Source organism: Kogia breviceps, chromosome X, assembly GCF_026419965.1.
Source record: "Kogia breviceps isolate mKogBre1 chromosome X, mKogBre1 haplotype 1, whole genome shotgun sequence".
In the NCBI taxonomy this organism is placed as follows: Eukaryota; Metazoa; Chordata; class Mammalia; order Artiodactyla; family Physeteridae; genus Kogia; species Kogia breviceps.
The window spans coordinates 130,408,961-130,433,500 of NC_081330.1; the positions used below are offsets into that span (position 1 = coordinate 130,408,961).

Below are 24,540 nucleotides of genomic sequence, written 5' to 3' on the forward strand. Positions count from 1 at the left end.
TATCATCCTTCTAGAAATTCGAGTCAATGAGTAGTAATGCCATTTAATGTTTACATATGAGTCTCATGATGTCACGGTCTCTCAACCGTTTCTCTGAACATGTCTATTTCACCCCTCTTTTTAAGGATGTCTTCACTGGGTCCCGAATTCTGGTCTGAGATTAATTTTGTTTCACCCTTCAAAGGTACGATTGCCTGGTTACCTGAGTTTCATAGCGTATAGACTAAACAACCAGCTATTGTTCCTACTGCTGAAGGCGACCTGTCTCTTTTCTCTCTATCAAGCTGCTGTTAAGGGTCTGTCCTTGGTCTTTGGTCTTCCGAGGAATGGCTTCCTTTGTTTTGATCTTGTTTGGACTTGGTACCTCTCCCTGAGTCTGTGCTTTGCTTTGTGTTTCCCTGAACTCCTCGGCCACGGTCTCTTCTCATATTCCCAGGCTCACCTCTTTGGGTCTTCTCCATCTAATCCGACAAAAAAGGAGAAGCCTCAGCAGGCCCTGCAATCAGTGAGTCATGCCCAGGCGGGAGCTGCACCACCCGAAGCGAGGGCTCAGGACCCGGGGAGCTGGCGTGGTCGTCAGGTCAGGCGAGAAGCGGGTGCCGGCCGGGCCACAGGAGTGACCTGGAGGCGCAGGGTACGTGCACCCAAAAAGGATTACGATGTCTCCATTAGACTGGAAGCTGGGCACAGGGATATCATCCAGGGGGAAATCGACCCCCTGGAGTCAAGTACACCCGAAGTCACGAATCCCCAGAAGCAGGGGATGAGCGGGGGGCCCGGATGGAGCGCCAGCAGAGCCAGGTCCCTGGAGCGAGCCCCCCCCCCGCCTCTGCTCAGGGTGCATGCTCTGTGCCTTCTGCGCAGGCAGAGCCGAGGAGCGCTCCGCTCGGCTTGCCTGCCTGCGGAAGGAAGGCAGAGAGACAGACACTTGCCGAAACACGAGAAGCTCACGGAAGACACTTGTAATCAGTACCGAGTATTCACATGTGCTCATCGCTTGAGAATTGCGGGAGACTCCGTATTTCTGCATAAGTAGGTCATGTAACGTGTGCCGGGCGCCGATCCTGAGCTCGGCACTTTACATCTATGAACGCACACCTCTGCGCCTCTGCTTTTGCTCTTGTGTGTCCGAATCCACTCCTTGTAGTGGCTGAGAGTCCTTTCCGCGTGCCCTCTCGGTCTTACTTCGGGGGAAGCTGAGGCACGATGACGTCGCGTAACTTGCGAGGCCAGGGGTGCAGCTGAGGGTTAAAGGTACGCGTGATCCTCGCGGCACACACTCCGGGGGACTTGCTCATTCCCAGCGCTGCTGCCTTTAACCACAGGGGAAGACAGCACACTTGTAGTCATTAAAAGCGTCAGGGGTATTTGGCGTCCCATCACCACTCTCCGGGTGCAGACCTGCCTCGTACGGGTCCCGCCTGGGCCCAGGCGGCCCTGCGTTTTTGAACGGGGACCCACGCTGTTGAAGGCAGCCCGCAGAACGCCCTCCAGCCTTAGCCGCACCATCCGTTTTTATCAAGAAGAATATTTTCCTTGAACAAGTTTGAGCTGCCCACTAAGTGGGAAAATATGAAGCCCTTTGAATGCTACCTCTTACCTGTGCCCGAGCCAGCTCCCTCATTACTGGGGTTGTCAGTATTCTCAGGCTACCTCCGGAAAAGAAAACACTGCAGTGTCATTCTTTTTCTTTTTTTTTTTTTTTTTTTTTTTTTTTTTTTTTTTTTTGCGGTACGCGGGCCTCTCACCGCTGTGGCCTCTCCCTTTGCGGAGCACAGGCTCCGGACGCACAGGCGCAGCGGCCATGGCTCACGGGCTCAGCCGCTCCGCGGCACGTGGGATCCTCCCGGACCGGGGCACGAACCCGTGTCCCCTGCATCGGCAGGCGGATTCTCAACCACTGCGCCACCAGGGAAGCCCCTGCAGTGTCATTCTTGAGTGCCCTCTCTTGGCAAACACTCATCAGGCCCAGTGATGAGCTGTTTATTCTCTGCTCGTTTCCTTACTAATGCACAGTCACACGTCGATGAGACGCGTCAGTAGCCAGTTCAAGGCCGGGTCTAAGGCGACGATCACCCGCCCGTGTTTTCAAGGGTAGCCAGTCCTATCCCGAGGCGCACGGTCCCTTCAGAAGAGCATCTGGTTATTAGGAGGGCAGGTTTTTAAAGTCATCTCAAGGATTAGGATCTGAGGCTTTTCCTCTGTCAGTCCTTTCCCTGAGACGACTTCTTTCATTTCTGGACCTTGATTTTTTTTCTCTCTGAACTGTAATTGACTGAGTAAATGGTCCATACATCCCATGCCCACGCCCGCCACCCTGACAGCATGCAGTGAGAACTTGCCTGCTGAGTTCCAGGATGGTGGGAGTCAGCCTTGAGCCTGTTGGCAGCACTGTCTCCCGGGTCCTCATGAAGGCCTCAGGTAGGCAGCTCTGGTCTTGTGACAGTCCCTGTAGATTCACGTGCTGTCCACTCCCTCCTGTTAGCTACGAACACTCACCTGCCTTTCCCTGGCCAGAGCTCTTTGGAAGGAGTAGCTCAAAGCGTATCCCAAGAGTTCTGGGGGGTGGGGGAGTGGGTAACTAGTGGTACCCAGTGCCTCTAGTGGGGGTGGATAAGTAGGGACACCCAAAACAAAACAGTGACTCTTTGGTTTCCTAGTGATGGTAAACCAGAGGGGCACGCTCTGACCCCCAGGCAATGTGTAATGTAGTGTGGGAGACATGGTAAGGAACCACGCACAGGAAGATTCAGTTGCAAATTGCTATCAACGTCTGTGGGGTAGAAGGACAGTGTCTGAGCGAGAACAGCAGTGGGCATTTAATTTAAGTTGGGGCTCATAGCGTCAAGGAGGGGGCCTTGCCACCGAAGCGGCATTTACGCTTGAGTCAGGAGGCAGTGAAAGTTAGCTTGGCCACTTCCTTAAGAAGCAAAATATACGTTGACCGTACAGTACCCGGTATTCCCACTCTTAGGTGTGTATTCAAGAGAAATGAAAAAGTATGTCCACCCGGAAACTTGTACACAGATGTTCACGGTAGCACTAGTCAAAATAGTCAAAAGGAGGAAACTACAGAAGCCATCAAAGCAGAAGGGCTTTGTGGAAGTTGGCGCTATGATAAAATCCCAGATTCCAGTGTTAATCCGTACCTTTTACCAACACCCAAACACGTTCCTCTAATTAGCTCGCATAAAAGGAGCTTCCTGTATTTGTAGCAAGTTAGGTAATTTGGACAAGAGATGGATAAAGATCTCAACTGGGGATTTAGAGTATGCCAAATGAATCGATGAGCTCAGTCTATTTTCTAATGTAAAATACGTGCATTTTAAAATATTGATAGGGACTTCCCTGGCGGTCCAGCGGTTAAGACTTCGCCTTCTAACGCAGGGGGTGTGGGTTTGATCCCTGATCAGGGAGCTAAGATCCCACGTGCCCTGGGGCCAAAAAACCAAATCATAAAACAGAAGCAATAGTGTAACAATTTCAATACAGACTTTAAAAATGGTCCACATCAAAAAAATCTTTAAAAATAAAATATTGATAGCATTCGCCTACATAGCAATAAGTGATGTTGGCGAGAAGAACCAACAGAAGAGACAAAGTAAAAGAGAAGGAGTTCAAATCACTTTGTGGTTTATAGTCTATTTCTGGTGATAGTTTGTCAAGATAAGCAAAAGCTTGGCTTAGAGGAAAATGCATAGATTTAGGAGAATCTGGGTCCTAACACACGAAGGTGTCCAATGAAAACAGGTCAAAGGGAAGTGATCGGAACTTCATAAAAGTTCAAAGTCCACCTTCAAACGCTGCCAAGAGACCAAGGACGATCGGGGCAGAGAAGTGGACATAGGATCTAGTTACCTGAGGTTGGACAGGATCAGTTCTGGGGACCAAGGACAGACTGGAGAAGATTAAGGTGAAGGGCTTGGCACCATGTGTGGAGAAGATTCCCGAGAAGTTTTACTGATCAGGAGAGCAAAGACAGGGTGGCCGCTCCAGGGCAAAAAGGATCCAGGAGGGAGTCTCTTGTCTTTGTTGGAGTTTTCTGTGGACTGAACAATTCAAAGTGGTCAGAAAGAGAAGGACGTGCTTCAGGACTCCCCGTGGTAGAGTTCCGTGAAGTAATTTTATCTTGATCCTAAAGGGAACGCGGAGCCCTGGTTGGTGGACAGAGTTGAAATTTCCCTTTCAAAACCTGAGACCCCAGAGAGAAGGGGAAGGACAGAACAGGCTGAGAGTCCGGCCAGGCGGAGGGCAAGCATGGGGGAGAGAGCTCATGAAGTGTTTCGGCATCTCCCCCGAAAGTGTATTTAGTCCTGCAGATCCAGCACAGCCAGGTAACTAAGGGTCTCTCAGACCTCTGTCCTCCCTAGCTCTTCACATCCTGCTCATCAAGACAGATGTCTTTTTACAGCCGAGGAAGCAGCCACGTGCGTGTATGGTTTAAGCCCCCGACAAGTAACTTCTGACACCAAATCTCACTCCCTGGGCTTCCCTGGTGGCGCAGTGGCTGAGAGTCCGCCCGCCGATGCAGGGGACGCGGGTTCGTGCCCCGGTCCGGGAAGATCCCACGTGCCGCGGAGCGGCTGGTCCCGTGAGCCGTGGCCGCTGCGCCTGCGCGTCCGGAGCCTGTGCTCCGCAACGGGAGAGGCCGCAGCAGTGAGAGGCCCGCGTGCCGCAAAACAAAACAAAATGAAACAAATCTCACTCTCTGCACTGAACCAGGCTCATTCCTGCCCTGTGTCTCTGCACAGAACTCCATGGTGATGTTGCCACACATGTCCATGAATCCCCCTTGTAAAAACGCAAATGCCCTGGAGAACGCGACTTCCCCTCGTAACCTCTTTAACCAGAGCGCTTCCTCCTCATTTTCAGCTGAGAACTGCTCATCTGCGGGAATCACATGTCGATGCAAGGAAAGAGGAGGGTTAATGACAGTGAAGGCTTTTGAATAGGAGGCACGGCAGCAGAGGAAGGAGGTCTGAGTGGGGACTTCATGGGACCTTGGAGGGGTGGGTGGCTGGCCGTGGGCATTCATGGCCTCCCCGAGTGCCAGCTGCTTTTCTTTAATTATCGAGGGCCGGGAGCGAGCCTGCCGCCGCCGTGGGCAGCACAGAGGCAGCAAGAACAGGTTGTAAAATGAGGTGCCCTGGGCTCTCCAGGAGAGAGCAGGGAAGCACAGCACCCTCATCTCTTTCTTTAACCCTTTTGTGGGGATGCTTCTCCATGGCAGTGTGTCCTTCTGTGTCCAGCCCTACAGTAGCAGCATTCAGCTGGCTCTTCTCGGCGGTGGGACATGGTTGGGCTGGGGCATCCTGCCCTAAGCCACCTCCTAGGGCACGCTCCAAGCTCCGGGATGGCACAGATGCTCATGTCTGGGGTCTGAAGATGAGGGTGACGCCATGCTGGACCACTCTTCCTGGGGCAGTAGAGATGGAGCTGGTTCTGCAGCCCTACTTCATAAAAGACTCTGTCTCCAGAGTGATGTCCTCGGTGGGAATACAACCCAGAGGGCGGACAGTTCAGTGTCCTGAGATTCCCTCCATGCTGAGCGCTCAGGCTTTTTTGGATAAAATATTAACATGGTAGATGTCTGTGTGGTGTCCTTTGCTGTGTCTCACCCGCTCTCCTTACCTTGAGGTCCGGAGCCGGTGAACTCACAGAAAGAAACTGACATACACCTTTTAGGATTGGAATGGCTAGTCTTCCGAATCATAATCCAAATTGGATGGTGGCTTTTGCAGAAACTTTAGAAAAGAAACATCATTCTGTGCCATTTTCTCCACTTACCAGACTCAGAGTTTTCCCTGAAGAATGCCAATATTATACCCCCAATGTATACACTTACCCACAACAGCACTCGTAAACTGTTTGAACTCACCACTGGATAGTTGTTTCCAAACTAACATTGTTACACACTATTTTAAGGAAGTTACAAAATAAACTTATAAGTATCTGATTAATTCTCAAATAAGCCGTGGTGGCTGACTCAAATATGCCATCCTTAAAAAAAATGTCTGGGGCTTCCCTGGTGGCGCAGTGGTTGAGAGTCCGCCTGCCGATGCAGGGGACACGGGTTTGTGCCCCGGTCCGGGAGGATCCCACGTGCCGCGGAGCGGCTGGGCCCGTGAGCCGTGGCCGCTGAGCCTGTGCGTCCGGAGCCTGTGCTCCGCGACGGGAGAGGCCACGACAAGTGAGAGGCCCGTGTACCGCAAAAAAAAAAAGTCTGTTGTGAAATATTCAAAAGAAACCTTCTGCATTAAGAAAGAAAGGGCATTCAGGGGATAAAACAATATCCATCCTTATGGGATGTATGGAGCTCAGAGTTAAACATAGGGTTCATTTCTCCCTTAAGTGTATGACTTTTTCCCCTAAAGTTGCCCTGTTTTAGTTCACTACAAATCCATGATAATATGAAGTTACTAAATGATATCTATTAATTTCCACCCAACCATAGTGGTATGAATTTTGAGATTTATATTGGTTTATTTTTCAATGTTGAATGTTTTCCCTACCCACTGAGCAAGAGTAACCCTCTCTCCTTCTAAGCCTTTTATTTTGTTGAAATAAGTCAGCTACTACAAGCAAGAGGTATCAAAAACAACATCTCTCTTTAACCTCTTTTCAAAAATCTACACACTTTGCCTCATTTTAGCTGCGTTTAAAAGGTGATCTTAAACAGTGAAAATGAAAAGTCCCTGCGTGTGGCACTCCTGGGGGCTCTGAGGATGATTTAGACAACACATTGGAATCCGCCTCCTATCGCCTACCGAAGTCACACACCCCAGCTGATCCTCCCCTGCTGTTTCATGTAAATATCTGCTGTGCTAATCTGGGCCTACAGACTTTTGATCAAGAGCATGTTGAACTCAGACAGAGAAAATGCCTTCTACGGAGAAAATTGGAAGGCAAAGGAGAAAATAGAAATGATCGTAGGAACAGGAATAAATATTATATATACATCTACATACCGAGATCAATTGATCTATCTATCTGTCGTCTATGTTTCCATCATCTACCTATCTATCTGTCTATCTTTCCTTTGGTACATTTCAATCAAAATAGCTTAGAGAAAATCGAATGTGGGTATCTACATATGCAACCTAAGTGTTCTGAATTAAAGAAGAAAATTACTATGGCTACATACCATTCCTCTGATAGAATTAAAGTTCTCCATAAGGAATTAAATTCTCCATTCATCCTCATTTAGTAACTAGTATTTTTACACGTAGAGCATTAACAAGTGCCATCATATCCTTATAGAATGTGCTGTGTGTATGAGAGAGAGACAGACAGAGACAGAGACAGTCAGACCTATGCAGAAGAGATGTGACATTTTGAATATAAGTATGTTAGACATTCTCTTCAAGTCCCCCCTCCCTTATGGTATCACATGCACTGGGGAGAAAGGAATTGCTCTTTCAGTTTCACGTGGTTGCGTCAACATATTTCCATCCCGTTTCTTCTATGAAACCAACCCAACGCAACCAAGAGAATAAGAAACAAGAAAAAGAATGTTACCTTTGAGGAAACTAGACATCTTCTGGATCACAGTACGTGCAGAAAGATGGCCAAACACATGAGAATGAGGGTGAGGGTCCCCATGTGATGGGGACGCCACGACAAGCCGTCTTTTTCTGCGTGACTCGGGCAGAGACGGCAGAACTCAAGAGTTACCCAAAGTGGGCAACGCACGCTAAAAGGAAAAGCAGTGAGCCCTCGCTTAGAAGAGTAGGGTCGAGGTGCGCGGGCTGGTTTCGGAAGCCTCCCTAGGTCGTGCTTCCATCCTGGCATAGGGTGGGGCGGTGGGGGGGAAGAATTAGTAAGAAAGAAGCCGACAGGCCACCTTTGCTCAAAGCGGACCGTGGGCTTGGCAAAGTGGAGAAGTCAAGAGGTCACCTAGCCAAGCAACTCCTCATCCTTACCTGGTGAAGATAGTCAGGTCAAGGTGAGATAATAAGAACCGTGACCCATTCTGTGAAACGCACAGCCTCAGGCTGAGCCAGACAGCTTGCTGTCAGCACTCACCCACTGGCCTGGTGCAGTTAGGAAGAGCCCTGGAGCCACAGCCGGAAACTCAAGCCGCCCGTCACCCTACCTATAGCTCACCCTCCTGCCCACTGCCCCAGGTTTGCTCAGTCTAGTACCTGGTCCCCATCGGTGTCTCCTTCAGACGCGAGGAATGATATGATTTCAAAAGCTGGTTGCTGGCCAGAGGCCTTTGAAGAGACGTTGCAAGGACATGACGGATGAAGGCACGCGCCACAGCCACCAAAGACCATGAACAAAGAGATGTCTGAGAGATCAAAGCAATTAAGGAAAATAGTGTTTCTCTGAAATGCGAATTTAAAGAAGAGCTAGAAGGGTTTAAGCAGGAGCTGGTAATACATGAGATGGGAATGAAAAGTAGGTGGGCAGCCTCGGAAATAAATGAGAATGAAAAGTGAGTAGGAGAGGCAGAGAGAAGAGGTGGACCATCTCTAAACTGGCGCCCTGCCAAAATGAACAACGAATGAACAGGAAAAAAATAGTCAAAGGTGTATTCACGGCTAAGGTTCTGAAATACAGGGACATTTGAACCTGGAGACAGAAATAGCGCAGTGAAACCGAAGGCACTCTTTACACAGATTCATTCACAAAGAAATAGTCTAGCAAATTACTGCGATTTTAAGTTATGGAAAAAATTCTACAGATATTCAGAAAAAAAAAGAATCTAGGAAGCTAAGATTTCTCCCTGTCAGACAGGAAATGCTTGAAGAACGTGGAACAATATATAAAAAGACCTGAAGGAAAGACCGTATGTCCCAGAATGCAACGAAAACTGTCCATACATTTTAAAAGATACAAGTAGATACGTCCAGACAGACACCACTGCAGGGAATATAGGTTCATGAAGAAAACAACAGAAAGAGGTCGAATTCTTACCAACCAAGAGAAGCCGTGTCTAAGAGATTCATTGTAAACGTCAAAGACGTGTTTAAGTGTAAAACTAAGGTGAAACCTGTGGAAATCGGGGTCACAGAGAAGAAAATAAATGCCATCAACCCTGACAATGTAGAGATGATAACGTAACTAATTAAAACATCATCCAAGGGAGTGCAGTTGAACGTGGAAGTGCAAGGCAGAGCACGTGCTGATTTTTCTCGTGTTCAATTCCAGGTGTTCAGTAGACACTGTTTTTAAATTCATAACAAGTGAAAGAACGGCAAATACATCTAAGTGGGTGCAGGTAACCGCCGGAAGAACTAAAGGTAGACTAACATGCTTTCATTTTAAGGAGAACCCAGTAATTCAAACTGATATTCCATGCTTGTTCATAAAATAATTGCATAAATGGCTGATGACGCCAGTCAACCTAATTTTTGCAGACTATGTGTATTACCTCAAAATAAGAATACTGTTTATCCATTCTTGACCAAATATATATCCTGTCGAACGTTTCGGTAGACTGTATTTCAGTACACTAAAGATCACCAGTGTTACTTGGGCAACTCCTGTACGAAGGGTGGACATTCAGGAATTCTTAGTAACAGCCTCAGAAAAGGTCCCCGAGTCAGGAACTCACCTTCTTCTTGGTCCAAGGCACGAACAGGGAGCCATTAAGCAGCTCTGTAGGCTATAAGCCAAAGTCCCATAAGGAAGAGGCAGGGTGTGATGAGGAGGTGTGTGCAAACGCCAAAGGCAGTGCAGGGCCTCCTGCAGAGCAGGATGGGGTCAGAGGCATGAACTTGGGTGGGCGTGGAAGGCTCCTTGAAGAAGCGGGATCTGAGCGGGGGTCTCCGGAGACGTGGGGCAGGGAGAGGCAGGGAGGACAGGTCGCGTGCTGCCGGAGCCGGGCTGAAGGGCAGCGCGCAGGTGGTAAGGGACAGGGCCGTGTCAGAGCCCGTGAGGGCGGGTCGTCTGTGAGGACAGGGCACCGAGGAAGCGTGAGAGCGCACGAGCCGGCCGCGGCCAGTTGTCGTGGCACAGAGCTCGGCTCTCACGTGCCGGGTGAGGAAGAACCAGGGAAGGTGTTTTCAGCGGCTGATGGATAAGTTCCAGTGATGAGGAAGGTTCCCCCGCCTGTAGGCTTCTGGTCACCCAATAACTTGGGCACCATTCTCCATCTGACCACTTGAACCTCACTTTAAAGTTCTGGTCAAGTGACATAGTTGCTCTTGGACAAACCCCGGGGTGTCTGGGACAGGATGACCAGTGTCCTTTGTGAGAGTGGGAAATAGAGCACCTCCAAGCATTAGCTCAGTGCAGCCCGCTGAGGATGCAGGGGCACAGGCTGCTGATCAGGAAAGCCAAAAACGGGAGAGGATTTTTAAAAAATTAATAGACTTTTTGGGAGAGTTTTAGGTTTATAGAAAACTTGAGTGAAAGTCCAAAAAGTTCCCATAGATGTCCCCCTCCCAGTTTTCCGTGTCATTAACATCTGGCTTTGGTGTGGTGTGTTTGTTTCAGTTGGTGAGCCACTATCGTTAACCTTATTATTCACTAAAGCCCACAGTTTACATCAGGGCTCACTCTTGGTGTGGTATGTTCTGTGGGTTTTGGCAAGCGTACAGCGGCATGTATCCATCACTACGGTATCGGTAGAACAGCTTCACTGCCAGAAAAGTCCTCTGCGCTCTTCCTGCTCACCCCCCTTCCCCCCCGGCAATCACTGATTTTTTTTTTTTTTTACTCTCTCCTCCATAGTTTTGGCTTTTCTAGAAGGTCATCTAGTTGAATCATACCATGTGGTGCCTTTCCACACTGGCTCCTTTCACTTAGCCATAGGCACTTCAAGGTTCTAAGGATTTTTAAAACAAAATAAGTATTAGGTTTAAACCGAGAACAATTCAGGAATCATATGTGTCTTCCCTAACTTTAAGATGGACTCACTTGGTTTTTTTAACATTTAACATTAAAGCACTAGTTCTTTAACCGCTATGCACGAATGTGGTTACATTTGATACTTCATGCCAGCCTCGTTTCACACATGCATTATTTGCATTTTTATGCATTCATTCCACACTTGACGTATTCATAAAGCCCTTGCTTGAAAGGAGCTTACCATTATTTTTATTACAAATGTCATTACAAACAGGAGCTTACGACTGTTTTTATTACAAATGTCATTACAAACAGTTGCTCACATATGTGTAAGTTTTTATCTAAAGAAGTGAAAAAATGTGCATGCTGGTGAACTCTGAACAGAATCCCCCAATTAGGATGTCTTGGGAGGCTTTGAGCGTTTTATGTGCGTTCATGTGTAAAGAGTTTTTTGTTCTCAGTACACTTAATCATAACCTTTACCAGAGTGGTTTTCAACTGTGAGTTTACCTTGTCCTAAGGAAGTTCACCTCCCTTATTTCAGACTTTCAAAGTAACGTGCCAAGAACAAAATCGCTGTTGTCTTTCAGTTGGACATACTCGGCCCCATAAACATAACCTACTTGAATCCATCAAGAGGGCATCACAGTTTGACATCTAGCAACTTCCGAATCAGAAAAAGGATTTACTCCCTAACAAAACTAAAACACTGTCTCTGGTAACAGAGAATTAGCCCTGCAGGTGTAAGAAATGAAAATCCCAGTTGGGCATTACAAGTTTTCAGCAGCAGCAAAGTGCCAGCCCATCGGACAGGAGCTGTTTCATTGTGCGTTTCACAGCCTGGGTCCAGAAGTGTGATTTTGAAGATTTAAAAGAGGGGGTGAGGACATGGCCAGTACTGCAGTTTTTACAATTCCGCACGTGTGTATGTCTGTGTGTATTTGCGTAAATTGAAACTATCTATGAGAAGTACCCCCATGACCCTACAACAGTAATTAGACCCAGCATCTCTAAGAGATGTGTGTCTTCACATGATGGGCTAGAAATGACTTTCTCTCTCTCTCTTCTGTACATTACATCCCCGTGACTTACTTATTGTATAACTCAGAGTTAGTACAAAAGGTACCAAAGGCGGCAATGACGTTCTCTCTCTCTCTCTCTTTTTCCTGTGCGTCACATGCCTATGACTTACTTATTTTAAAGCTAGAAGTTTGTACAGAAGGTACCAAAGGTAGAAACGACATTCTCTTCTCTTTTGGATACACTTCCTGTAAACAGTTGCATGACTCTGACCTCTTTGGGTTACCATGGAGAAAAATCCTCCAAATAGAGCTTTGAATTTTTTGTGCAGAAAAGGAACGGGGAGTTGAAACCGGCCGCACTAGTAAGTGAGTGTCCACCACCCGCATCGCCCTGAGCTCAGTGAGAGACGTTGACGGATTCAGCTCCCCACCTCCTAGGGTGTAGCCGGGAGGCACCCTCTAGCCTGGGAGGATCCCACTACTTATATTGTGTCTTTTCTATTTGTCATTGTTCAGGTGTCCCCTCGCCTCAAAACGAACTATGGAACCACCACTAGAAGTATGTTGATACAGACTGAATTGTGTACCCTCCCCGCCCAGCCCGTACGTTGAAGGCTTAACCCCCAGAACCTCAGACTATGACTGTGTGTGGAGATGGGGTCTTTAAAGAAGGCATGAAGCTAAAGTGAGGTCATCAGAGTGGGCCCTAATCCCATAGGACTGGTGTTCTTATAAGAAGAGGAGGTCAGGGCACAGACACACCCAGAGGGACGACCCCGTGAGGAGGCACAGGGAGGAGACGGCCGTCTACACGCCCGGGAGAGAGGCCTCGGGAGGGACCAGCCCTGCCGATACCTTGATCTCAGACTTCCAGCCTCCAGGACTGGAGACAGTAGATATCTATTACTTAACCCCCCGAGGCTGTGCTTCTTTGTTATAGCAGCCAGAGCCAACTAATACAATGCTGACGGGTCTTCCCAGCCCGGCAGGTGTGCGAATTTCACGTGTCCCCTCCTTCTCATTTCGTTTTGTGGCCGACAGCAGCTGCGTGACTGTGACTGTAGAACTAAGACCAGCGACCACCCCGTCGCTCTCTTCCTCTGGGGAAGCTTATTTCTCTTGCTCCCCTCTTCCTGTCCGCCTGGCCTGACCCAGCTCTCTCCCTTCCTTCTTTGCAAAGATCAGCTGCTCCAGCACCCGCTGTCCTGACGTGGCTGTCTGACCCCTTAGAGAAGTTGAGAGCTCATTATCGCCTGTAGGACTCACACGTCTGTAGGATCTTGTGATTAGTCAGAATAACTTGACCCAAGGGCAGAAAAGGCAGATTTTTCTGTTACAATTACGTAGGGTACCTTGCCAGTCATTTGAATCTTGTCTCTGTTGAGGTGTCTTTGCTCAGTAATACATGTTTATGGATTTCACCTTGGATAAAAAGGGAGCTGTATATTTTCCTCCTTTGGAAGATACGCATAATTCTCTCACTTTGCAAATGAAGTGTGAAAAAGTTCTCCTAGCATAGGCTCAAAGCAATCAGTGAAAATATTAGTTGACACCTACATGCATGGGTTCTTCAGCAAAGGTTTACTTATTCACTTGATGGCAGGCAGCCTTTGAAAGGACGTCTGAAACCGGCTTTGTAAGATATTGGCCCCTGGCTACTGCTGCATCCCAGGGAAGCAAGCTCAGGTGGGGGACCTGCTGGGAACTGGGGAGAGGGCAGCAGGGCTGGCGTGGGAGGATGAGCTGAAGCCAGGCTGCTGGGAATGGTTGTGGCATGAGAAGCTGGGCGTCCTCACACAGCACGTCACGCTCACGCGTAGTTGGGGCAACATGGATATCTGAGGGCATGCACGAAGGGGTTTCCAGAAAACCAGGAAAAACATGAAATCAGTCTCCAGCTGGTGAGCATCGGCAGGGTAATTGGGTTTCTTGCAGAAAGGCTGGAAAGATTCAGGTGTCTGCATCCCAGTTGTGTAGATAGAGTTATGGGTCAGAGCTCAGTCCTGGAGGAGAATCTCTGGTTTCCAAGTCAGATAGAGCAGAGTCTCCCAGCCTCGGCGTGACTGATATCTGGACCAGGTTATCCTTGGTTGTGGGAGACCATCTGTGCCCTGCAGGAGGCCGAGCCGCACCCCTGGCCTCCACCCACTAGATGCCAGCGGCACCCATCCCTAATTGTGGCGACCCAAAATGTCTCTAGACCTGGCCGAATGTCCCCGGGGCTGGGAGGTGGGGTGCACATCCTTTGTGTTAGAAAAACTCTGGCGGAGACTGAAGGGATGGGTGCCGTGCAGATCTTAGTACAGTGGACAAGTCCAAGGAAGGTGAACTGAGTTTGTGCTGGGCCCAATTTCTAAAATGTAACGGTGGGGCTGGATATCTGACACACGGTGTAAGAAGGGTTTGGAACCAGGATTCGGGGGAAGAAATGAATGATCAGGACCTCAGGAGAGCAAGCAAGGGTGTTGTGAGTCTGTGGGCCTCAGATTATGAGTCTGTTTTCCAACAGGACTTACCACGTTTTCTGTAAACAGGGGACACTACACCTGCTGGGTCATTACCCCTTCATATGCTGCCGTGATGCATACGGGGACTTTGATGGCCTGGGCAGGCTTGGTAGTGCTGTTGGAAGGTCTAGGTGGACAGAGCAAATACACATTTATAGTTCTGGGAGCTTACATAATACAGACCTCCCAATCCAATGTAAGAATAGACGGTCTCTGTTGTCTGCGACCCCGAGGATTTATGTGGGAGGCTGACACGCTAATTTAGAACCTCAACAGAAATCGCCATTCAGAGAGGGGTGTCTGGTCTCCCTTCCCTTTCACGTTTAAGTAGATGACACGGCCCCCAACATGAGGACTGATACCTGGTGATGTACAACAATTAAGCGAAAGCATCTATTTGCTTACCTGAGAAATCTGAAGTTTTTATAGCGAAAAGTGCTAAATCAATTTTCAAAGTTGACATAGTATATTTATCACTTTACACCTGATGCTCTTCCTATGATGCACTGACTTAAGTGCTGTGCACTGGAGAATTAGCACAGATTACCTTTTTCAATAAAGGGAAGGCTGAAATGACAAGCTTGTCTCCCCTCGGGTTCAAAGATGCAGGTTTCTCTTGAAATAGGGCATTTGAAACTCGGGAGACCTTTGAAAGCTCAAGGTTCATCCGAACTGCGAGATACCCCATTCGCCGAGGAGTTAAGGGTCAGAAAAGTCAGGACCAGGTGGGTGACGTGATGTGTCCACGGCTTCTTCCCAGCGGGGAGTTTGCATTGCGTCCACACGACGGTAACCCTTTGCCACCTTGCACGGCCACTTTTTGCGCATCTGAATTTTATGCCGTCACGCTCAGCATTTTGGAGTATCTTTATAGTCACGGAAGATTGCATGAAAAACGTACAGAGAAGCCTTGCTTAGAGATGACTTCATGTGGAAGTGGAATTTTGGAAAATGAAAGTCCCAGTGAGTGGCATAAATGTATAGAGCAGACTGAGAGAAGGCTAACACCTAGCAGGGTGCATACACCAGAGAGAAAGTGAGCCCTGAATGCACCCCAGAGAAGAGGAGGAGCTCTCACGGGCTGACCATGGCTGCCAAGGAAAAAAAAAAAGACACAGAGAAACAACTGTAACAGTCAGCCGAGTATTGGGGAAGATTGCCTTCCTCCCCCAAGGAGGCAGTGAAGAAATAGTGGTTAACACCCTAGGATACAAACCAGAATCACACCTCCATGAAAGAGAGCCCTTCATAACTGAGCAGATTTACTCCTATTCCGTTCAATCACCTCTGAAGGCAGTGCTCAGATGAGGTGTGACCCTGGTAGTGAAGAACTATAATGCAGTCATGTGAGTCACAGTAGAAGAATATTGTCATTGTTTAACAATGCACACACAGGGCTTCCCTGGTGGCGCAGTGGTTGAGAGTCCGCTTGCCGACGCGGGGGATGCGGGTTTGTGCCCCGGTCCGGGAGGATCCCACGTGCCGTGGAGCGGCTGGGCCTGTGATCTGTGGCCGTTGGGCCTGCGCGTCCGGAGCCTGTGCTCCGCAACGGGGGAGGTCACGGCGGTGAGAGGCCCACGTACCGCAAAAACAACAACAACAAAAAACAATGCACACACAGCCAGAGCAGGCTAGGTGACGTCACAGTACTAAGCCACAATATAAGATTGTTTAGAAATAGTTGAAAACCAATCAACATAATTTACAATATTGTCAGACTACATACACACAAAATGACCATCTCAATAAATGTAGAAAGTGATTTTAAAAATATCCAACATCCAGTGTGGATGAAAACCCTGCAGCTAACTAGGAGCAGAAAGGAACTACCTCAGTCTCATAAAGGCCGTGCACTAAAAACCTAAAGCTGACATCATTGTTAATGGTGAAACTGAACAAGTTCAGGAACGAAATGAAGATGTCTACTCTCACCACTTCCGTTCAACATTGTACTAGAGATTTGAACCAGTGCCATAAGAAAAGCAAACAAAAGGCAACCAGATTAGGAAGGAAGAAGTGAAACCATCTTTAAGCATAGATACATGATCAAAACTCCAATGCAATATACAAAATAGCTACTAGAACTATTTGTTGAGTTTAGCAGAGTTCATTATCCAAAAAAGTTAACTACTATCTCTATGTATTAGCAACAGTCAAAAATGTGTATTAAAAAATCAATACCGGGCTTCCCTGGTGGCGCAGTGGTTGAGAATCCGCCTGCAGATGCAGGGGACACGGGTTCGTGCCCCGGTCCGGGAAGATCCCACATGCCGCGGAGCGGCTGGAACCGTGAGCCGTGGCCGCTGGGCCTGTGCGTCCGGAGCCTGTGCTCCGCAACGGGAGAGGCCACAGCAGTGAGAGGCCCGCGTACCACCAAAAAAAAAAAAAAAAAAAAAAAAAAAAATCAATACCATTTACAGTAGCATCAAAAATATGACATTCAAAATAAACAAATGGGACCTAATCAAACTTAGAAGCTCTTTCACAGCAAAGGAAACCATAAACAAACAAACAAAAAACACGAAAAGACAGCCTATGGAATGGGAGAAAATATTTGCAAATGATGCGACAGACAAGGGCTTAATCTCCAAAATACACAAACAGCTCATACAACTCAACAACAACAACAACAAAACAAGAACCCACTCGAAAAATGGGCAGAAGACCTTAATGTACATTTCTCCAAACAAGACATACACATGGCCAGTAGGCACATGAAAAGATGCTCAATGTCACTAATCATTAGAGAAATGCAAATCAAAACTACAATGAGGTACCACTGGTCAGAATGGCCATCATCAAAAGATCTACAAACAATAAATGCTGGAGAGGGTGTGGAGAAAAGGGAACCCTCCTGCACTGTTGGTGGGAATGTAAATTGGTGCAGCCACTGTGGAGAACAGTGTGGAAGTTCCTTAAAAAACTAAAAACAGAGTTACCATATGATCCAGCAATCCCACTACTGGGCATATACCCAGGGAAAACCATAATTCAAAAAGAGAAATGCACCCCAATGTTCACAGCAGCACTGTTTACAATAGCCAGGTCATGGAAGCAACCTAAATGTCCATCGACAGATGAATGGATAAAGAAGATGTGGTACATGTATACAATGGAATACTACTCAGCCATAAAAAAGAACAAAATGTGCAGCAACACGGATGCAACTAGAGATGATCATACTATGTGAAGTAAGTCAGAAAGAGAAAGACAAACACCATATGATGTCACTTACATGTGGAATCTAAACTATGGCACAAATGAACCTATCTACAAAACAGAAACAGACTCACAGACATAGAGAACAGACTTGTGGTTGCCAAGGGGTGGGGGGAGGGAGAGGAATGGAGTGGGAGTTTGGGGTTGGTAGATGCAAACTATTGCATTTAGAATGGATAAAAGACAAGGTCCTAATGTAGAGCACAGGGAACTATATTCAATATCCACTGATAAACCATAATGTAAAAGAATATAAAAAAAGAATGTGTGTGTATATATATATATGTGTGTGTGTGTGTGTGTGTGTGTAACTGAGTCACTTTGCTGTGCAGCAGAGATTGGCACACATTGTAAATCACCTAGTCTTCAGTAAAAGATATATCACATATTCAGGGATAAATTTGAGAAAAAATGTGCAAAACCAGTAAACCAAAAACTAAACCAAAACACAAAAAACCACAAACAAACAAAAAAACATTCTTGAGAGAAATGAAAGAACGAAATCAATGGAGAGCTATGCATTGTTCATAGGTTGGAAGACTCAATATTGTTAAGATGTCAGCTCTGCCCGAGTTGATCTATAGATTCAACACAATCCCATTCAAAATCCGAAAAGCCTTCTTCTTTAAAATTATCCAGCTGATTCTGAACTAACGGTGAAATTCAAAACACCCACAAGAGCCAAACTGCTTTGAAAAAAGGAACAAAGATGGAGGACTAACAGTACCTGATTTCAAGAGGTATATTATAAAGCTGCAGAGTAATCAAGAGAGTGCGATATCGGCATGAAGATAGTTAATCTGGGCTTCCCTGGCGGCGCGGCGGTTGCGAGTCCGCCTGCCGATGCAGGGGACGCGGGTTCGTGCCCCGGTCCGGGAGGATCCCACGTGCCGCGGAGCGGCTGGGCCCGTGAGCCGTGGCCGCTGAGCCTGCGCGTCCGGAGCCTGTGAACGGGAGAGGCCACAACAGTGAGAGGCCCGCGTATCGCAAAAAAAAAAAAGAACAATAATTATATATATATATATATATATATATATATATATATATATATATATATATAGTTAATCAATAGATTGGAATAGACTCACATATACATGGATAACTGATTAACTGATTTTGGCAAAGATACAAAGACAGTTCAGTAATGAAAGGGTAGTCTTTTCAACCAATGAGACTGGAACAATTGGATATTCATATTAAAAAAATGAACTTTGATCCATGCCTACGAACAAGACATACGGATAAGCGTACATGCTAATATTAACTCAAAGTGGATCACAGACTTATATATAAACTTAAAACCACAACACTTTGAGAAGGAAATAGAGAGTTAAATCTTTGAGATTTAAAAGCACATCTAATCTCTGTATCAGTTCTGGGTCAGCTTCAGTTGATTTTTTTTTTTTTTTCAGTCACGCATTAATTTTTCTTGCTTCTTTGCACGCCAGGAAATTTTCAGTCGGATGCTAGACGTTCTGTTTTTAACTGTTTAGATACTAGATGTCTTTGCATTCCTGTAAATATGCTTGAGGTGTACTGTTGTCCGTTAGGTTACTTGGAAACAATTTGTGACTTTGGGGTCTTACTTTTTTTTTTTTTTTTTTTTTTTTTTTTTTTTGCGGTACGCGGGCCTCTCACCGCTGTGGCCTCTCCCGCTGCGGAGCACAGGCTCCGGACGCGCAGGCTCAGCGGCCACGGCTTACGGGCCCAGCAGCTCCGCGGCACGTGTGATCCTCCCGGACCGGGGCACGAACCCGCGTCCCCTGCATCGGCAGGCGGACTCTCAACCACTGCGCCACCAGGGAAGCCCCTGGGGTCTTACTTTTATGATTTGATAGGAAGGTTCAGAGCAATGCTCAGTCTAGGGTTAATTATTCCCCATTACTAAGGCAAGACCTGTCAGAATACTCAGCGCCCCATGCATCAGAGCCCGGCTGGTGGAAACAGGCACTCTTGCCGGCCCTGGGTGAGCACGGAGCACTGTTCCCTCTGGTTATTTCAGCTGATTCTTTCCTTGGCCTCATGGAGTTTCCTCACCCTCGCGTGTCGATCCTCAGGGAGGCCCCGGGAAGGTCTCTGGGACGCCCCCTCTCTGCACAGATTTCCCCTGTTCGGTACTCTCTGCCGCTGACTCCAGCCAGATTGGTCTCCCCGGGGTTTCGGTCCATCTCCTGCACTCTGAGAGGCTCCGCCTCGGTTCCCCATCTCTGCACTGCCTCCTGGAAACTCTCCACAGCCTTGGGCAGTCACAGCATTCATCTTGTTTCCTGTCTCTCAGGGTTCCTCACTGCCAGATGTCCAGGTTCACCCTGAAAATCACCATTTCCAATATTTTGTTTGTTTTAATGGTTTTTTTCAGGTGGGAGAGTTAATCCAGTCCCTGTTATTCCTGCTTGGCCAGAAGTAGAAGTCTTTCCATTACTCCTATCTGATCTCCATGGTATACAACAGTGTACCATGAATATCTTCGTTGCAAAGAGGAAGCAACAAAATAACAGACATCTCGGTCTCCTCAGAAGTATTAAGGAAAGCTCCGAAACAACCCTGTCTTGTGTCACCTTTGCCCTGAGAACTCCTCTAGTTATGGACCAAACACGTGTCGATTCTGGACCATGCCCTTGCAAATATGAATGACCGTAGATGGGTGAAGTCACAGGGGAGATTTCTCCTTTATCCCACTGGAAGGAAGGGAGAAGAATGCACTAAAGTTGATGAGACGATGCCTGCAGCCCAGTTTGTTAATTATGTGGTTGAAGTGTTTTGGGTGATGAGGATGAACTGCGGATGCTGACAGTGACAGGAGAGAAAACGCTTTTGCAGGTGAATGATGAAACCACCTGCAAAGGGTTCTTCAGTCTTTAATTCTGTAATTAATTTTGCATACAATCAGCCATACTGTATCGTCTTGAAAATTAGGCAGTAGCCCATCCTTCCCTCGCTTCTGTGACTCTTCAGCAAGTAGCAAAAAATGAGGCGTTACAGGCATTTTGTGCATGCGATGTTCCAGCAAAGGTCTCCAAAATTATACCCAGCCGTTGCGGGTCCCACTCTCAAAGCCAATCTGCACATCTGTATCTATGGCTCTGATTTTGACAATATGAGTATAAAATTGCTATCCACCGTAATAAATCACGGAGACATGATTAAACAGATATCTGTGAGGCTGTGTATAATTTTAAGCAAATTTGCAACCCCAAACTGTTTACCTTAGACATTCCGAACATCAAGGGTTAAGCAGTGGCTCATGACGGTTACGCAGAGCACATCTTCCCTGGCCCTGTCAAGTAATTGGGATGGCAGTTTGATACAACATAAGGAGGTAGAGGGGGTTTAAAGGCATTTGTGTGGGGACTCTGTTTGTTTTTGGTCTCCGAGGGTCTTTGATCTGTAGCACAAGCCCTTCCATCTAATTATTTCTAGGTTGCTAAGGAATTAGATCCCAGTCCAGGTGGTCCATTGCGTTAACTTTTCTTCCTTGTGAGTTTACGCCAATAGTGGCAAAATTAACATTCCCATACAGCTGCCGTTGAAATAAAAGGCAGCGCGCCACTTTTATAACAGAAGGATGCTTATTTGCGCAGAATACCGCTTGCAGCTAGAAAAGATGAAAATATTGGCCTTTTTGATGGACTTGGAGGAAAAAAGTATTAAATTATTTCTCAGACTTCTCTGGATGTCGGAGTTGGTTTCTGTTTGAATGTGACGCTGAGCTGAGACAGGAAATAAGGGCTGCCCGTCGTCACTGAAATTAGCCTCAGAGTTCATCAGCGTTCTCCATAAATGTGCCCGTCCGCTGACACACGCCGAGTCTGCGTTCAGCGAAAGCCTCGGGGTCTTTCTCTGCAGAACTGCAGTGTTTTGTCATCGTAAGCCCTTCGCCGTGCTCAGCGCCCCACCTTCCTGCCTCGGTCTCCCAGGTGAGACGCTTTGATTGACCACGTCCGCCGTTACCACTGAGGCCAAAAGGTGAAGAACGTCTCCTGTGGTTTCAGCACCACGGTGGCGATCGGCAAGGCGCATTTAAATGTGACAGCGTGACCATGACACACACACACACACACACACACACACACACACACGTGGTCAGGGGCGTGGGCTGGTCCTCTGGGCCCTTCCGCCGTTGGAAGGCCGGCCAGCGCCTTCTCGGCTGCGGATGGCCATCCCCAGGTGGCAGCCGGTGGACCAAAGGGAGTGGACCACCCAGTGGCTAACATCCAGGCAAGAGCTGGGACGCACGCACCCCTCTGTGTGTGTTACAGCACCTGGGCGTGCGGCCGTGCCCCCAGCTTGGCCAGGCCAGGGGACAGTGGCTAACATCCAGGCAAGAGCTGGGACACACGCATCCCTCTGTGTGTGTTACAGCACCTGGACATGCAGCCGTGCCCCCAGCTTGGCCCGGCCAGGGGACAGTGGCCTGCAGCCGTCCTGCGCCACGGCCTGAGGGTTTCTGAGAAGCCACGCGGGCATCCCCCAGACTGTGTCTGGTGAGTGGCCAGGGCAGGGGCTTCCTGGCTCCGCTCCTGACCACCAGCCTCCCTAGAGAGGCCACGAGGACCTGCGGGTGCTTGCTGAGGCTCTGAGGCTCTGTTGCTTCCACCACGGCCAGGATTTTAGTCTTTTCTACCTGCGAGTGGTATTCTGCTCAAATAAGCATCCTTTATATAGATAGATAGATAGATAGATATAGATATAGATATATGCAAACAAGGCAACGCCTTTTATTTCAATTTCAGCTTTATGTTAGTTTTGCTGTTATTGGGTGCAAACTCATAACGAAAGGATGTGGTCTCTCAAAACTTAGCACTAATCATCATTTTTGTCGTTTTAAAATAAAGACAGTCTCAAGGCAGAAGAAACCACATGCCTGTTGTGTTCCATGGTTAACTGGCCACATCGCCAGGGCAGAAGTGAGTGTGTATGGTCTGGTCTGTAAAAGATACATTTTTGTTTTCTTCAGTCACTCGGCAGCACTTGGTTTTTCTCCAGAGTGATGAGATATCAAAAAAGCATCTGTTCAGTTTCTCAAATTGCCTTTGATGTGTAATACCTGAAAGACGTTTAGCCTAGTACCCTGAGCGTACATCAGGCCTTGGTGTGTGTATAGAATCGGTCCTATATAGCATCGAATTTGGGGAAGAACTCTTAGGAAATCTCAGCCTCCCAGGCAAAATAAAGACTTGCTTTTTCTGCAGTAGCACAGCAGGTAAAATGAAATCTGTTCTCATTTCCTGCAGCCCCGGTGGCAAAAGCTGTTTTAGCAGAGGGCAGACTCAACGTACGATAGCAACTGAGACGTAGAACTGAGGGCTCGCAATCTTCTCGGGCCCGTGGTCCCCTCCGTGAGGGGATGCAGGGGCCCGGGAAGGGCGGTTTGACAATAACTCTCAGGGGGCCTGTGCCGTGGTTTGTGATGTACGCTAACTGTATGCTCTTAACTACCTTCACACCAGGAACCTTTGCTCACTAATTATTCCCGGCCCTTCCCGAAATAGCGTGAGCAGAGCTCTTCAAACAGACCTAACGTACTTGGTGTGCTCTGTTAGTTTAAACTTCAGGGAAAATGCTCTTCTGGGTCCTCAAAAATAATAATGCATCCAAAATAATATGAAATGAAAACGTCTGGTATCACAGTCTTTGACTGGGTGAAGTGGGGCTGATGTAGAGGATTTGGGGCAGGAGACCAAAGCCATGTGACTTATACCCAGAGGACATGTGAGGTCAGCGCCGAAGCGAGGCTGTCAGCTGGGGGTCTGGGCGGCACTCGGAGCCAGAGGGTGGGAGCCGAGCGCCACCACTACGGGGGTGGACATTACTGGATTCTGTTGGATGCATCTTGAACGGAGATACAATACCCTGGGCTGCCCTGCGGCCGGAGTCCCGAGGGCCAGGGTTTGGGCGGCCAGACACCTTGTCCTTGATGCACGATCATTGTTTCCAACATTTCCCCAGTGTCTCTCTGCCCGCACAGCCGACAGAAAGGATACTCAGCCCGTGGCCCCCGTGCCGCCATCGCCGCCATCGCCGCCGTCCAGCACCCGACAGGACGCTCCTGGGACAGAGGACAGATGCTCCGTCACGTCCTCATCCGCGGCCACGGAGACCTTGTACCAGGAGCCTCTGGGTTACCAAGCCAAGTGTGGGAGTAGCGCATGGGCGAGGCTGCAGGAGCGCCCTCTGCAGTGTCGTACTGACTGTGAATTCAGTAAAGGTCTCGCGGCGGAATCCAGTTCCTGTTGATCTGATGACTGAAACCGGGGGACGGAAGACGAGGAGGACTCATAAGTTGTGCTTCCCAGTGTATGTTTTCCAGCTGTATTGAAATATAGTGGACATGTAACATTGTGTAAGTTGAAGGCATACGATGTTACGGTCCGATGCCCGTGTATGTATGTTGTGAGACGCCTGACGTATGTATGTTGTGAGACGCCTGAGGTGTGCGCGCTGTGAGACGCCTGAGGTTTGTGCGCTGTGAGACGCCTGAGGTGTGCGCGCTGTGAGACGCCTGAGGTAGGTGCGCTGTGAGACGCGCACCGCAGTATGGCTGGCCAACAGCCCCGTCTCCTCACGTACTTGTCATCTCTTCCTGTGCTGAGAACGCTGAAGACTGGCTTCCTCGGGAACTTTGCAGTCCATGAGACAGCGTGGTGAACGACCACCCCCGGGCTTCACAGTGCGTCCCTGGAACGTCTTCGTCTCGTAAGTGGAAGTGTCTACCCGTTGACCAACATCACCGCACGTCCCATAACCCCCAGCCCCTGGCACCCGCCGCTCTATTCTGTCTCTGTCACTTAGGATTTTCTTTTTCGATTCCACATAGGAGTGAGATCATACAGTGTTTGTCTTTCTCTGTCTCATTTATTTCACTTACCATAATGCCCTCACGATCCATCCATGGTGTTGCACATGGCAGGATTTCATTTTTTTTTCTTTTATAGCTGAATAATATATATATATATATATTTTTTTTTTGTGTGTGTATCGTACCTTTATCC

At 48.0% G+C, this 24,540-nt stretch overlaps 1 protein-coding gene across 1 annotated transcript in view; it reads left to right on the forward strand.

Moving 5' to 3' along the window:
* Positions 1 to 24,292, forward strand: part of PUDP (pseudouridine 5'-phosphatase) — a 98,894-nt gene extending 74,602 nt beyond the window's left edge. The window contains exon 4 of the mRNA XM_067023754.1: positions 23,517 to 24,292. Within this exon, the coding sequence (XP_066879855.1) occupies positions 23,517 to 23,867 (351 nt within the window). The 3' untranslated portion in view covers positions 23,868 to 24,292. The remainder of the gene's footprint in view (positions 1 to 23,516) is intronic.
* The last annotated feature ends 248 nt before the right edge of the window (positions 24,293 to 24,540 follow it).